The sequence below is a fragment of the Ptiloglossa arizonensis genome, chromosome 1, assembly GCF_051014685.1.
Source record: "Ptiloglossa arizonensis isolate GNS036 chromosome 1, iyPtiAriz1_principal, whole genome shotgun sequence".
In the NCBI taxonomy this organism is placed as follows: Eukaryota; Metazoa; Arthropoda; class Insecta; order Hymenoptera; family Colletidae; genus Ptiloglossa; species Ptiloglossa arizonensis.
Window position 1 is genome coordinate 29111415 of NC_135048.1, and position 14141 is coordinate 29125555.

General features: G+C 43.3%; 1 protein-coding gene and 2 long non-coding RNA genes across 10 annotated transcripts in view; 1 reads left to right on the top strand and 2 right to left on the bottom strand.

Moving 5' to 3' along the window:
- LOC143151848 (uncharacterized) overlaps nt 1–5388 on the bottom strand; it is a 54786-nt gene extending 49398 nt beyond the window's left edge. The window contains exon 1 of the long non-coding RNA XR_012993442.1: nt 5098–5388. This is a non-coding gene — a long non-coding RNA (uncharacterized LOC143151848). The remainder of the gene's footprint in view (nt 1–5097) is intronic.
- The window catches only part of Lmpt (four and a half LIM domains protein limpet), a 226708-nt gene that overhangs the window by 173353 nt on the left and 39214 nt on the right, over nt 1–14141 (top strand). The window contains exon 1 of one of the 8 annotated variants that reach the window (XM_076321132.1): nt 1100–3076. The exons of 6 other annotated variants lie outside the window; for them this stretch is intronic. In XM_076321132.1, coding sequence (XP_076177247.1) covers nt 1247–3076 — 1830 coding nt within the window. In that variant the 5' untranslated portion in view covers nt 1100–1246. Of the gene's footprint in view, nt 1–1099; nt 3077–14141 lie in introns of those variants that run through there. One more of the 8 variants, XM_076321140.1, reaches the window with a different exon arrangement.
- LOC143143311 (uncharacterized) lies at nt 5707–8869 on the bottom strand. The gene is made up of 2 exons (XR_012991086.1): nt 8537–8869; nt 5707–7390 (listed from the first exon to the last, which is right to left on the bottom strand). It is a non-coding gene; the product is annotated as an uncharacterized LOC143143311 (long non-coding RNA).

Sequence of the window (14141 nt, forward strand, 5' to 3'; positions counted from 1 at the left end):
GTCTCCCCCTCTCACGACCAAGGCTCGCAATCAGCTATCGGCGAACGACAAGACAAATTGCCAAGCGGACGAACCGTTCCCCCCGCCGGAAACAGTCCCTCGGCTGGCCGAGGAGAGCTGCCAAACTCGCCTCACGGGCGACGTAGAAATATCGTAACGCCCACGCGCCCCCGCGGGCAGCGAACGGAGGAACCGTACGCGCGATCAACGGGTCATTAGGGCGAGGCGTCGATCGTCGTTGTCGATCGTTCCTCGGCCAATAATCGTGCGCCGTACGCACGCAAACGGGTGTATAGCGGTGGCGCGCGCGCGCCACCACGAGCATTGCCAAACACCCCGGACGGGGGACCAGGTCGCCGTTAATTAACCCGCGCGAGGCCCGGTGATCGATCGCGACGAGCGCACGAGGCATTAAGGACAGGGATTCGCGTCCAGGGACATTCGTGCTAACTTTAGCCTTAGCCTGGTAGACGGACCGCGGGCTACTACGCGTCGAAGACCGTTACGTCGACATAACGAGCCGTACGGCCACCAGTTTGCCCCGGTGTTCGAGAGAACGAACGGTTTGCCCGGCCCGGAAAATAAAACAGTACCCTGTCCGCCATCCGGCCGCATGGATAAGCCGATGATCGTCGCGCGATCGCCGGCGTCGTACTCAGCGTGAAGGTTCCGGTGGCGAGGCACACACCCTCTCGTTCGAGGTACCCAAGTGTGGTGAGCTCGGTGTTCTTCGGCTACCGTGGAGAAGTGGACGCGCGTGGGTGGGTGGGTGTGTCCCCCCTAGGATCGTGTTAACCGAGTCTCTATATATCTGTCTCTCTCTCTCTCACTCTATCTCTCTTGCTCGCTGTCTGCTCCTTGGTCGAGTGACGTCAGACCCGTTAGAGGATCAACCGAGTGACACGGACGACGAAACATCGAGGTCGCTTCATGGATCGACCCCGCAGACCGGTGAACTTCACGTTGCTCCCTAGCGAGCCGGACATCGTGCTCGTGATCATCAACGGTCACACCCCGTTGATCCTCTTCGATTTCTGAACGGACAACCCCAAACCGCCCGGAGAATGCCCGGAGGACAGGACCACGGGTTCCGGGTACACCGTGACGCGTCCCGTTAATAAATCGCGGTTACAGTGATTCCTGGTGTCGCACGTGGGACAATCTTTCCCCCCATTACCGATGACAGTTTGCTGAGTTTGCTTCGGTTCGGTTCCTCCTGGCCCGTGGAATCCATCCCGATCTCGAGATGGGTCTGATGTTATCGGTGTTGGTCGGCTGCGTGGGCGTGCTCGAGTTGCTCGCCTGTCTGAGACACGTCACCGACGGGGTGATTATCACCATCAACCAGCCCGCGACCCCATGTCTCTCGTATCACGAGCAGAACGACAACGTGAGCACCCACGACTCCATATGCAGCTACAGTCACTCGAGCGACGCGAACGTACCACGCGGGGCCAAGCACAAGCTGGAGAACCTGCACGAGTACAGTCTCAGGATCAGGGCGCAGCTGCGTTCACGCGACAAGAACTTCGATTACGGTAACCTGTCCGAGTGCAGTCTGCCCAGGGACTATCTCTCCGGCGCCAGGTTGACACCGGACTCCAGGTTGAGTCCCGATTTCAATTACCTGGTGGAGGCCAGCGAGTCGGGTGATGTTGGATTGGGGCCAGAGGATGGTAGATCGGAGCTGGAAGATGGTAGATCGGAGCTGGAGAATGCCAGATTGGGCCTGGAAAATGCCAGATTGGAGTTGGAGAACGGTAGGTTGGAGCTAGAGGATGGTAGATCGAAGCTGGAAGATTGTAGATTGGAACTGGAGGATGCCAAATCGGGACTGGAAGATGCCAGATTGGGACTGGAAGATACCAGATTGGAACTGGAGAATGGCGGATTGCAGCTGGAGGACGACTACGAGAGACGATTCGAGGCCCTTTACCTGGAAACCGAGACTCAACGGGTGGAGAACAGCTCCAGGGACCGACCGTTATCGGTGACCACTCCTGAGCCCGACAAGTACGTCAGAGTACCCACTCCGATCCCCTTCGACCCGGAGGAAGACAAGTACTCGAGTTCCGGAGCCTCCAGCGACGTGGGCACCTCGTTCGACAACGACTCGGGTAACGAGGCACCTACCATGAAGACCTTCGACCAGATCCCGGTGATCAGTCGCTACGAGAGTCTCTCGGACGGTGAGTCCTCGAGGGACGAGTTCGAGGAACGTGAGAAGTTACCTAGGAGACCGTTCAGAAAGTCTCACTCCAGGTCACCGGATCCCACGAGATCGATCGCGATCGAGGAGAACCTTGGAGAGATCGAGATGAAGCTGGAGGGGATACGTGTAACCGTTCCCAGAAAGAGGATAGGGAAGTCGACGAGCACCATCGTGAGGAAACCGAGACTCAAATCCAAGAACTCAACGGTGAGCAAGTCAGCTGAGAACTTGACCGCGAAGAAATCGAAGAGACACCGTGAACCTGAGAGACGCAAGTCGGAGATTACCGCGCAGAGCTTCTACAAGGACGAGTGGACCAACACATCGCCTTTGGGCAGTCCCACCGTGTTGTCCAGGTCGGGTAGCCGCAAGAGCGTGTCTGTCCAGGTGCAGACCAGCTTCGACGAGACACTGGGGAGCGTCGAGACGCCCGTGGAGTACGAGAGCTCGGCTGTCGTGGGATTATCCGAGAGCAGAAAGGATCTGTCATCCCGCGATCGTCTCGGTAGGAAATCTTCCTTCAAGAACAAAAGATTCGGCAGTTCTGGGTCCAGGGACAAGGTCGTAGACGATCCTCGGGACGCACCCATGACCAACGCGACCACCTCTGTTGAGGGTCTCAAGGATACCGCACGGTTGTTGAAAATATCAAGCTTCGAGGAGGCAGAGGTGCAGGATTACGCGAGAATACGAAACATCCTGAACACCGATTCTGATTCGAGGGACTCGTACGAGAAGAGGAGGAAGGGTTCCAGGTCCACGTCCTCGTTCGACGAGGACTTTTGGGACGCGGAGGATGTGAGTGCAGCAAGGGGACCCATACAGTACACGATACCGGATCCCGATCGAAACAAAGCTTTCTGGGTAATGACGCAACCAATGAAGCTCCTCCCGTCTCTTTCCGAGAGCACACTCGTTTTTTTTCCCCCGCTTTCGTGTACACTTTGAATTCTATCAGGATTTAACCGATCGGAGGGATGGGATCGAGTAGCATTGACCTAGAACGATGGACATTTTTACAAACGAAGAGACGAACGGGAACTGTCGAGTACAATCGAGTTTTTTGTTTTTATTTATTTTGCATCGTTTCTTTTTCCGCAGAGGAATTAATTAGTAGAGCACTCAGTGTATTCGAGGTTTTTATTTCGATTTTCATTTATTTTGCACCGTTTTGTTTGCCCAGAGAAATAACTTACCACAGCCGGAGCACTCTTTGTAGACCTAACCTCAAATATTGATCCATGGAGCTATTCGTAAGTGTTTTGAGAAAGAAAATGAGGACTGCCAAGTATACTTGAGACTTTCGTAATTATGAAAATTATATCGTTTTATTTGCCCAGGGAAATTAAGTAGCGCGGGGAAGCACTCTTTGCAGGCCTAACCTCAAACTTTGATCGATGGAACCCTTTATGAGTGAGAAAAGAGAGATCAGCCAAATGTAGTCAAGACGTTTGTTTTTATGTATTTCACATGCTTTAGTTTGCCTAGGGAAATTAAATAGTGTAAACAGAAGCACATTTCCCAGACCTAACCTCAAAATCTGATTCGTGGAACCCTTTATAAGTGAAAAAATAAATAAGGATTGCCAAGTGTAGTCGAGACTTTAATTTTTATGTATTTTACATCGTTTCGTTTACCCAGAGAAATTAACTGGTGCGGCTGAAGCATTCCTCCCAGACCTAACCTTAAACTCTGATCCGTGAAACCCTTTATAAATAATAAAGTAAACGAAGACTCCCAAATATACTCGAGACTTTTATTTTTATGTATTTCACACCGTTTTGTTTATCCAGAGTAATTAATTAAATCCAATCGAAACGCTCTTTCCAGACCTAACCTCAAACTCTGACGAAACCTTTAATAAATGAGAAAATAAACAAAGACTCACAACTGTATTCAAGACTTTTGTTTTTATGTATTTCACATCGTTTTGTTTACCCAAAGAAATTAACTAGTACAGTCGAAGCACCCTTTCCAAACCTGACCTCGTGATAAGATAAATTTGAAACTTTTACGAGCATCTCTTTAAAACTTTTATTTCCTTCCGAATCGTCCTTTCCTTTTATCGTATTTCGAATCGACCGTAGTAATTTTTATGAATAACATTTTCACGAGTGAACTTACGAGAATGTGAAACAACTTTGTAACGATGTCTCGTACAACAACATTGTTATCTTCTCTGCACAGAAATAGAAAACAGAGATTATAGATCGAGTATTACGAGTGGAAAGATTAAAATCAAGTAACAGGCATTATTTGGAGTGTCTTACTCGTAGGATTCCAGTACTACTTGGCAGATGCTCGATTTCTAACCTAAAAAGAGACTTACATTTCCCAATCCCGTGAATTATTTAATTTTATGCGGCTTCATAAACAGTTCTCCCAGTACCCTGCAAGTACAACTCACGTATCATTGCTTCTTATCATTGATATTCGAAGATATAGTCACGAATCGAATCCTGTGTACTCGAACTCAGTACTCGTATTCGCGAGTAGACATTGAACTCGATCCCCTCTCCGATCGAACAACTCGAACCACACTCTATTACTACTCTATTTACTCGACAACCACTATCAGTAACACATGCATGCGGTATTAATTCCACGATTATTTTTGACTAGAAGCTACTTCGAGAAACGAATAGTCGCTCGAGGTACCAATGAAACCTTTAGAAAAAAACAATTTTATATTTTTCGTGTGCAACCAACCGTAACGAATGTTCCTCGGTTTCGAATGTGTAAAAAGAATTCATTTTTTTTTCCCTTCCGTGGATTGCATATTTTGATTAGTACACACGATACGAAGACCCTAACAACTTTTTGAAAAAAATTGTGATTGTTGAGATTCAATCCAAAGGGCATGCTCTCCAAATTTGTATACTCACACGATGGAAGAATGCGTTCCTCGCGAACAATTACTCGCGGACAGGGATCGTCCGCGTTCTTGAAGACGCGATGGAATCCGTAGCCGTGATTCGTCAAATTTCCGTCCTGGAAATAGCGACGTCGAAATAATCGTAAACCGTGGAATGGTTCTTGGCCGCGATACAAGCACGCCGGCGCGCGAAATTATTCGGGCACTCGGTGGGCGAACGAGTATCGAATTCGTCGCGCGTTATCGAGTCAGCTCCGCGAGTTCCGCGGCGGACGGAGTTGCATCCCGCCGTGTCGCGCGATATCTCGTTAATAGCAATGGGAACGATCCAACGACGTATTAATAAATAAAGGAACAACGGTGTGGTAATTCTAGCGTAACGCGTGTTGATCATCGAGTCTCTGGGACGCGTTCCAAAAATGAACAAAATGATGACCTTGTCGGGGGGAAAAGGAAAAAGGAGAATTGCACCTGTGAATTTAATAAATAAAAAAGAAGTATTCGTCTTTAGAAAATAAAGAAGGTGGTAAGATGATAAGAGATACAATGATAAAAATTACTGGTTGCGATTTTGTAGATATAAAAAGAAAGCTTTTGTTTAATCTTTTCTCCGATACCTCTCACCGTTCTGGACGGAGAAGTGATTGTTTATTGTAACGTGTTGATCTTCGAGTTTCGGGGCCACGTTTCGAAAACAAACAAAGCAATAACCTTGGCGAAGAACGATGAAAATTGCTCCCCCGGTTTTGCAGATACAAAAAAAAGAACTTTTGTTTAATCTTTCGTTCGATGTTTCAACACCGTTCCGGAGAGGAGTAGTTTTATTGTAACACGTTTGTCTTCGAGTTTCGGGGCCACGTTCCAAAAACAAACGAAATAGTAACCTTGAGAGAAGAAAAAAGGATAAAAATCGCTCCCGCAGTTTTGTAGATAAATTTTCCAAAAATGTTCTGGATATGTTCCACGAGACGGAAGAATTTGAGTTTTTCTAAAGGGTTGACTTCATTCTCTTATATTGTATCGTCGCACCAATAATTTCGCGTTACGAACTACTGTACGAAGCTGAGAAGATGACCTCTGGAAGGAATTACGGCCCGTAATGGGTTAGACGTTTTACTCAGACTTCAGAAAACTTATGTCCGAGCAAAAATTGTTCGACATTGTCCACATTACTCTTACAGGTTGTGCTATATTCTCAGGAGTCATTTCTCCCACTTGGAACTATACATTATTTACACAAAGTATCTTTAACCTTTTCTAAATTTTGGAACTCGTGAACTTTCTTTGTAGTCTCGTCGCTACACGTAATGGGACCGATGAAGAAATTGGCTGGTCTACAGTATTTATTTCAAAAATTTCAAAAGTCATTTTTCCAACTTCCAACTATACATTACTTGCACAAAGTGCTTTTAACCTTTTCCAAATTTTGAAACACGTGAAATTTCTTCGTGGTCTCGTCGTTACACACAGTAGGACCGATGAAAGAATTGGCTGGTCTACAGCATTTATTTCAAAAGTCATTTCTCCAACTTCCAACTATACATTACTTGCACAAAATATCTTTAACCTTTTCCAAATTTTGAAACTCGTAAAATTTCGTGGTTACGTGCAATAGGACCGATGAAAAAATTGGCTGGTCTGCAGTATTCATTTCAAAAATTTCAAATGTCATTTCTCCAACTTCCAACTATACATTACTTGCAAAGAATGCTTTTAACCTTTTCCAAATTTTGAAGCACGTGAAATTTCTTCCTAATCTGGCAACTACGCGCAGTAGGACCGATGAAAGAATTGGCTAGTCTACAATATTTGTTTCAAAAATTTCAAAAGTCATTTCTTTAACTTCCAACTATACATTACTTGCACAAAGTGTTTTTAAACTTCTCCAAATTTTGAAGCACGTGAAATTTCTTCGCAGTCTCGTCGCTATGCATAGTAGAACCGACGAAAAAATTGGCTTGTGTACAGCATTTATTTCAAATGTCATTTCTCCAACTTCCAACTATACATTACTTTCACAAAGTGCTTTTAACCTATTCCAAATTTTGAAGCAAGTGAAATTTCTTCGTAATCTCGTAACTACGCAAATTAGGACCCATGAAAAAATTCGATGGTCTGTAATATTTAAACGCTCGTTGGATGTTTTTCACCGGCGCGTTGGAAAAAAGAATTTCGCTCGCCGACAACGCGGCGAGAAAATCCCAGGCCGTGATGTTCCGCACGAAACACTCTTGCGGTGCGTGGCGTTCGTTGGTGCCGTGTGGCTCGCGTGGGGTCTCCCAAAATATCAATCTCATGCCCGTCTGCAAATAATATACGTATATATCGCGGTCGAGCCTCGACATTTACAAGAGAGGCGACACTTCGGCAGGATTTTCCACCGTGTAACGCTGCCCCGGGGTCGAATTTTTTTTCGACTTTTGCGACGCGACACGATTTTCCATCCCACCGTTCTTTTTTCATTCTTTTCCCGTCACCTTTCTATTTTCAATGTTTTTTCCACATTCTTTCCTCCGTCATATTTATATTCGTAATATTTATATACGTGTGTATTTGTATTTATATATAGATTTAGCGCGCATATGTATATACATATTTATATTTATGTATATATATATAAAAAGCTCGAATACAAATATTTCGAAGAGAATACACACATATGTATATATTGGGTTGTTCGGAGAGTCATTTCTTTTTTTTTTTTTTGGTGAAAATGAAACACGATTTTTTTAGAGTGTACAAACATTTGATTAAATTATATATTCTCCATTTTGAAGAACGAAATGACTTTCCGAACAATGCAATATAACACATAGATTTGACGTACGTATTTATATACGTGAAAGACTCCAATATAAATATTACGAAGAGAAGGTTACCTATATATACATAATATTATAACTCATTATAAATATATGTATATATATACACACACACATACACACACTTTATTATATGTAATATATAATATATAAGAAGTTTGGTTACAGTAATATGTAGTATAAACTAAACTATACATTATTGCAACACAATATTGTATTATCGATCACTAAGATACGAAATTTCACACGCAAAGAAAATTCTACAAATTGAAACCGACGATATCGGAGCCGTGTCGCGTCGTTCCCTGAAATTTAATCACAAATTAAATATTTGCTCAGAATTTTAACGCTCGCTGTTCCGACATTTAAAATAATTGAAAACTTCGGTTGTTCGCGCACATACATACACATACACACACATATACACACCTAGTTATCTCCGAGTTTTAATTAAACGCGTAACCGTGTCCCGAAGGTAAATTGGAATTATTCACCGAGTAGATAAAACCGTGCGTCGCCAGACATCGAGCATCGATCGGTTTCCTAATCGATCCGCCACACTCGAGGTTAATTTTTCAGTTCTGCGACTCGAAACTCGTCCCTGTACCCCCTCCCCTTCGTACTTACCCTCCACTCGTTGCACATCATGCTCGGTGAATTATCGGTTGCTCTTCTTTTTCGTCGACCTGATTTCTTTCATTTTTTTTTTTTGTCTTCTCTCCAGCGCGCGTTGTATTTTTAATCGAGCATCTCGCGCCTCTTCCGGACCCCTCACGATCCGAGATTATGTTACCGTGGTCGCGATGCGATGCTCGATCAGCGTGTGTGGGCGATTACGTCCTCCTGTCACAGACGATTTTCATTTTCCAGCCTATTTATAAAGCCACCGGCGTTCTTGAAGTATTTTGGCCGCGATGGAAAGGCGATTCACCGCGAAATTGCGATCGTCGGTAAAAGCGGGTCGGTAAATCTTACACGGTCTCGGTAGATCGTCGAAAGTCATCGGCGGGGAGGGTTTATTTGTTTGTTCGTTAACGGGTTACTAGCCTTTAGTGGCACGATGCCCCGTTGACGATCCTAAGGTTTCGCGTCGCGTAACAAAAATTTTTCTATGAATAGACCGGAACATCGACAGGATTAATCGGTGGGTTGCAACCAGAGGATTTCATTTATTTTCGACGGTTCGACGAATCGCATCGTTGGCACTTGTAAATCACCGACGCGTACTTGAAGGGAGAATTGAAACAACTTTAACGCCGGGCCAAAATTAAAACCGATAAGATAGTGTTCTCGGGTGGCTATGGTGTTCGAAATTATCGATGGACTGCATTCTCTCACAAACCGTAACTAATCCCCTGTCGGTGTACCGGAACAGCTGTGTGCGAACAGGTCCGAGAATTATTGCGATTGACATCGATATTCGCAACGTCGAGCCAAGATCGAAGTCGATAACATATTTGAACGTACCCGAAGAGTATTTGAGGTTATCAAGGACTGCATTCCACTCGCGAACGTGACAAATCTCTCGTTGGTTTAGCAGAAAATTAATCGGACTATTATCGGGGTCAACATTGATATTTGCTCGTACTTTGCATTAGATTTGTCGAGTATCGAATACTTGTACTCGAGTACTGGATACACTCACAGCTTGTATTCAAGTATAGAATACTCTTACGACTTGCATTGAGATTTGCTCGTACTTTGCATTCGATCTGTCGAGGGTCTGTCGAGGATCGAATGCTTGTACTCGAGTACTGGATACATTCACGGCATGTATTCAAGTACAGAATACTCTTACGACTTGCATTGAGATTTGCTCGTACTTTGCATTCAATCTGTCGAGTATCGAATACTTGTACTCGAGTACTGGATACATTCTCGGCTTGTATTCAAGTACAGAATACTCTTACGACTTGCATTGATATTTGCTCGTACTTTGCATTCGATCTGTCGAGTATCGAATACTTGTACTCGAGTAATGGATACACTTACGGTTTGTATTCAAGTATAGAATACTATTACGACTTGCATTGAGATTTGCTCGTAGTTTGCATTCGATCTGTCGAATATGGAATACTTGTACTCGAGTACTGGATACACTCACGGCTTGTATTCAAGTACAGAATACTCTTACGACTTGCATTGAGATTTGCTCGTACTTTGCATTCGAACTGTCGAGTATCGAATAGTTGTACTCGAGTACTGCATATACTCACGGCTTGTATTCAAGTATCGAGTACTCTTACGACTTGTATTCGAGTACCAAATACACTATCCAATTTATAAAGAATACTTATACTCAATATCATCGACGAATAAGAAACACAAGATAATTTAAGACACGTTCTATTAATCGAGTGTATTTACTAAAATACGTATATTAAAACCGAAGTATTCTTTACTTACTCGGTTTCGTCGAACGTAAAATGTTAAATTTCCATATTGTGGTAATTACAAAATCCCCCATGCGCTATTCGACAACCAACTCGAATAATTCGTACTTACCCAGTTACCGAGAACGCGGTATTCGAATACTCTCGAATATTCGAAATTCGAAATTCGAAATTCGAAATTCCTCGTTCCAATACCTCTCAGTACTCGACTCCCGAATACAAACTCGCACCGTACTCGTCCTTTCCCCAAATACCTTCCATTAGGTTGTTCGGAAAGTGATTTTCCTTCGGACAGTTGGGGAAACAAATTACTGATATTAGAATTTTACACAATTTTCTATCCGTAACGTAAAAATAACGGATCGTCTCACTAATGTTTCTTTTACGCTATTTTAATAACAAAATAATTTTTTCACACTTCTCTTGAATTATAACACGAAAATAATCGATACGAACGATATATTGGGTCGTTCGGAAAGTCATTTCGTTTTCCAAAATGGAGAATATATAATTCAACAAAATGTTTATACACTCTGAAAAAATCATATTTCATTTTCACCAAAAAAAAAAAACGTTCGAAATGACTTTCCGAAAAACTCGATACATTCAACGACCGAAACGTAGGTTTAATTAATCAAAATATTCCAAGTCCGTATTTATGTACATCGAATGAACTCCACCTAGGCTTCCAATTTCCATCACCCGGTATTCGGTCCCCTACTTTAATTCTCGACTCGCGCGAGATTAATTCTCGCCGCTTGCCCCTGAGGGAGGTTTCGTTTCTCGCGTAGAACGTGGCCGCGTGGGTGTTGGCGAAGGTATTGGTGATGTGCGAAACATTCCGACCCAATTACAACGGGGGATTTCTTCTCTATTTTTCGCGCGGGTTTCGCGCCCCCGCACGAAAAACCAGGAACCACCTGTTTGGCACGCGATCAAGGCGTCGTCGCGTAGCTGACGGTCGATGTTATCAGGAAACACTTGTCCCGATGTTCGACAAACGACTCGGATCGTTTCTCTCTGGCACGCATCCCCGTTCACGTTGCTCCAACGTCGTTCGAATCCTCGTGAATCGCGAGACTCTTCGATCGTCGACACGACCACGAATGTCGGTCAACGACGACGACGACGACGACGTCGACGAGGACGAGGAGGACGCGATTCGAGGGACCGTTTGTCCACGATCAATGGCGTACGGGAACAATAACGATACTTTTAATTACGAGAACCTCTAGAGAAAGAGAAAGAGAGAGAAAGAAGGGGAGAGAGAGAGAGAGAGAGAGAGAGAGGGAGGGAGTTTCGAGTGCTACGGCCTCGGACGAGCCACGTTCGTCCGTGAACAATGTTTACAGCTCTATTCTCCGCCGAAGCGTCAGTCGCTCCGACAATGAGGATTATTCGCGTCGATGAAAGGCCGACGGAAATACATCGCGAGCTCGAGCCGCGCGCGTGGCTTCTGGCGTTACGGGCGGCTTCGCGCCGCGAATTCCATAATCACGTCGTAAACCGTGCCCCGTGAAACACGGGAAGGACTAATTTCCGCGATACCGGGCGACGGCTCTTCGAGCTTCGTTGCCAGTTTCGTGGGGGGTGAGGGGGAAGGGGGAAGGGGAAAGTCGACTCGAGTAGGATGACCGGTGAACCTGTTGAATGGTTGAATTTTACCCTAGAGCGTGTAAGAATGTGCGAATAGTTGAACAGAATGTAGATGTACTTGATCGGTATCTGAAATTATAGTAGAATATTCGAATGGTCAATCGTTTGAATAGTTTTGGAGCATTTGAATAGCCCTGGAGTATTCGAATAGTCGATCGTTTGAATAGTTTGAATAGCCAAGTATTTCAATAGTCAATTATTTGAATAGCCAAGTATTTGAATAGTCAATTATTTGAATAGCCAAGTACTTGAATAGTCAATTATTTGGATAGTTTTGTTTATTTGGAGAGTATTCGAATAGCCAAGTATTTGAATGGTTGAGTATTCGAATATTCGAGTATTTGAATAGTTTGGAGTACTGGCACAGTCGAGTATTTGAACAGTCCTGAAGTATTCGAATAGTTAATCATTTGAATAGTCTTGGAGTATTCGAATAGCCAAGTATTTAAATAGTTGAGTATTCGAATAGTTTCGAAGTATTCGAATATTCGAGTATTTGAATAGTTTGCAGTACTGGAATAGTCGAGTATTTGAATAGTCCCGAAGTATTCGAATAGTGAATCATTTGAATAGTCCCGAAGTATTCGAATAGTGAATCATTTGAATAGTCCCGAAGTATTCGAATAGTGAATCATTTGAATAGTCTTGAAATATTCGAATAGTTAAGTATTTGAATAGTCTTGAAGTGTTCGAATATTCGAGTATTTGAATAGTCTTGGAGTACTCGAATAATTGAGTATTTGAGTAGTCTTAGAATGTTCGAATAGCCATGTAGTTGAATATTTTATTTAGGCAAGTACTTTTATTATTGTTTGAGAAATAACGAAGCAAATGATGAACCGAAGTACTTGACTTATAGTCCGTAGCAACCTATATTACGAATACTAATCGAATAATAAGAATATACAGGTTTACTTGATGAGTACCGAAAATATTCAAGTATTCGAGTATTTAAATTATCAAGTATTCGAATAGTATCGTATTGTATTTATTCGAATACTAGATCATTCAAATACTCGAGTACTTGAATATTTTAGATACTGATCAAGTAAACCTGTAATACTAGAATACAGAGACCTTCGATAATTTGTTCCACTACTATTATAGATCAAAGATCGACTTTTCGTCGATCAAGGGTGTACGTAATTCATCGATTCTCGATCATTATGTCGTCGGCGTTCGATCCATTGAATTTTCATTTTCTATAACATTCGCAATGTCATTCGTTCCTTTATTTTGTTTGCACGGCACGAAAATAGTCTTCGTTCCAATAAAAAGGAAGTGTGTATTTTGAGGTGCATATACATTTCATATTCAAGAGAATCGAATCGAATATCTTTATATAAATATGTCACTCATAACGCGTGGGCGCGAGCAATGTAAGCTTTTTAAAATAGTCGTGCGAAAGTACTCGAAACAATCGATTGCCAAATATTTACAGATTACGAATTCTCCACAATTAGGTGCATCGTCAATAATCCTAGAATATGCCAATGCGTCAACCGTTAAACGCGAAATGTTCGCTCGTAACATTCGCGTAAAATTTAATTTCCACGAAAACTCGTATTCGGTACTTGGTTCCTGTTGCACCACTCTTCTCAGACTGTCGATACGTAACGGAGGCCAGATTTCCAGACTCAAACGACAGTGGTGAACGCATTATAACGATCGCCCCGATCCAATCATCCTAATTGTGAACGGAGAGCTCTCCATCGATGGATACTCGTCATCGATCACTCCTACGGAATCCGTGGAATTATCGAACCACTCTGTTTCTCGTCTAGGGACTGCTTTCAGAAATATCTCCTCGTCAAGAAAGTCAGAAAAGAAGAAAAGAAAGAGAACGAAGCCTCTGCGAGATCAAGAGAGGAATCCTCTCGGTTGACTGGTCATCGATCGCTCGTAGGAAATTCGTGCATTTATCGATTCTGTCTCTCATCTAGAGACTGATTGAGGGTCTGGAAAAATCTCTTTGTTAGGAAAGTTAACAAAAAAAAGAAATAGAATTGAAAAGAAAAGAACACGACGAATGTTTCGCAAGATTGAGAAAGAATCTTCTCGGTTAACTCGAGTAAACGTTCAAACGACTAAACGTCATTGAAAGTTTCTAGAGAATTTATGAAATTACCAAATGACTGTTTCTCCTTTCGAGAGATTACGAGAAATATTTCATGGTCAAGAAA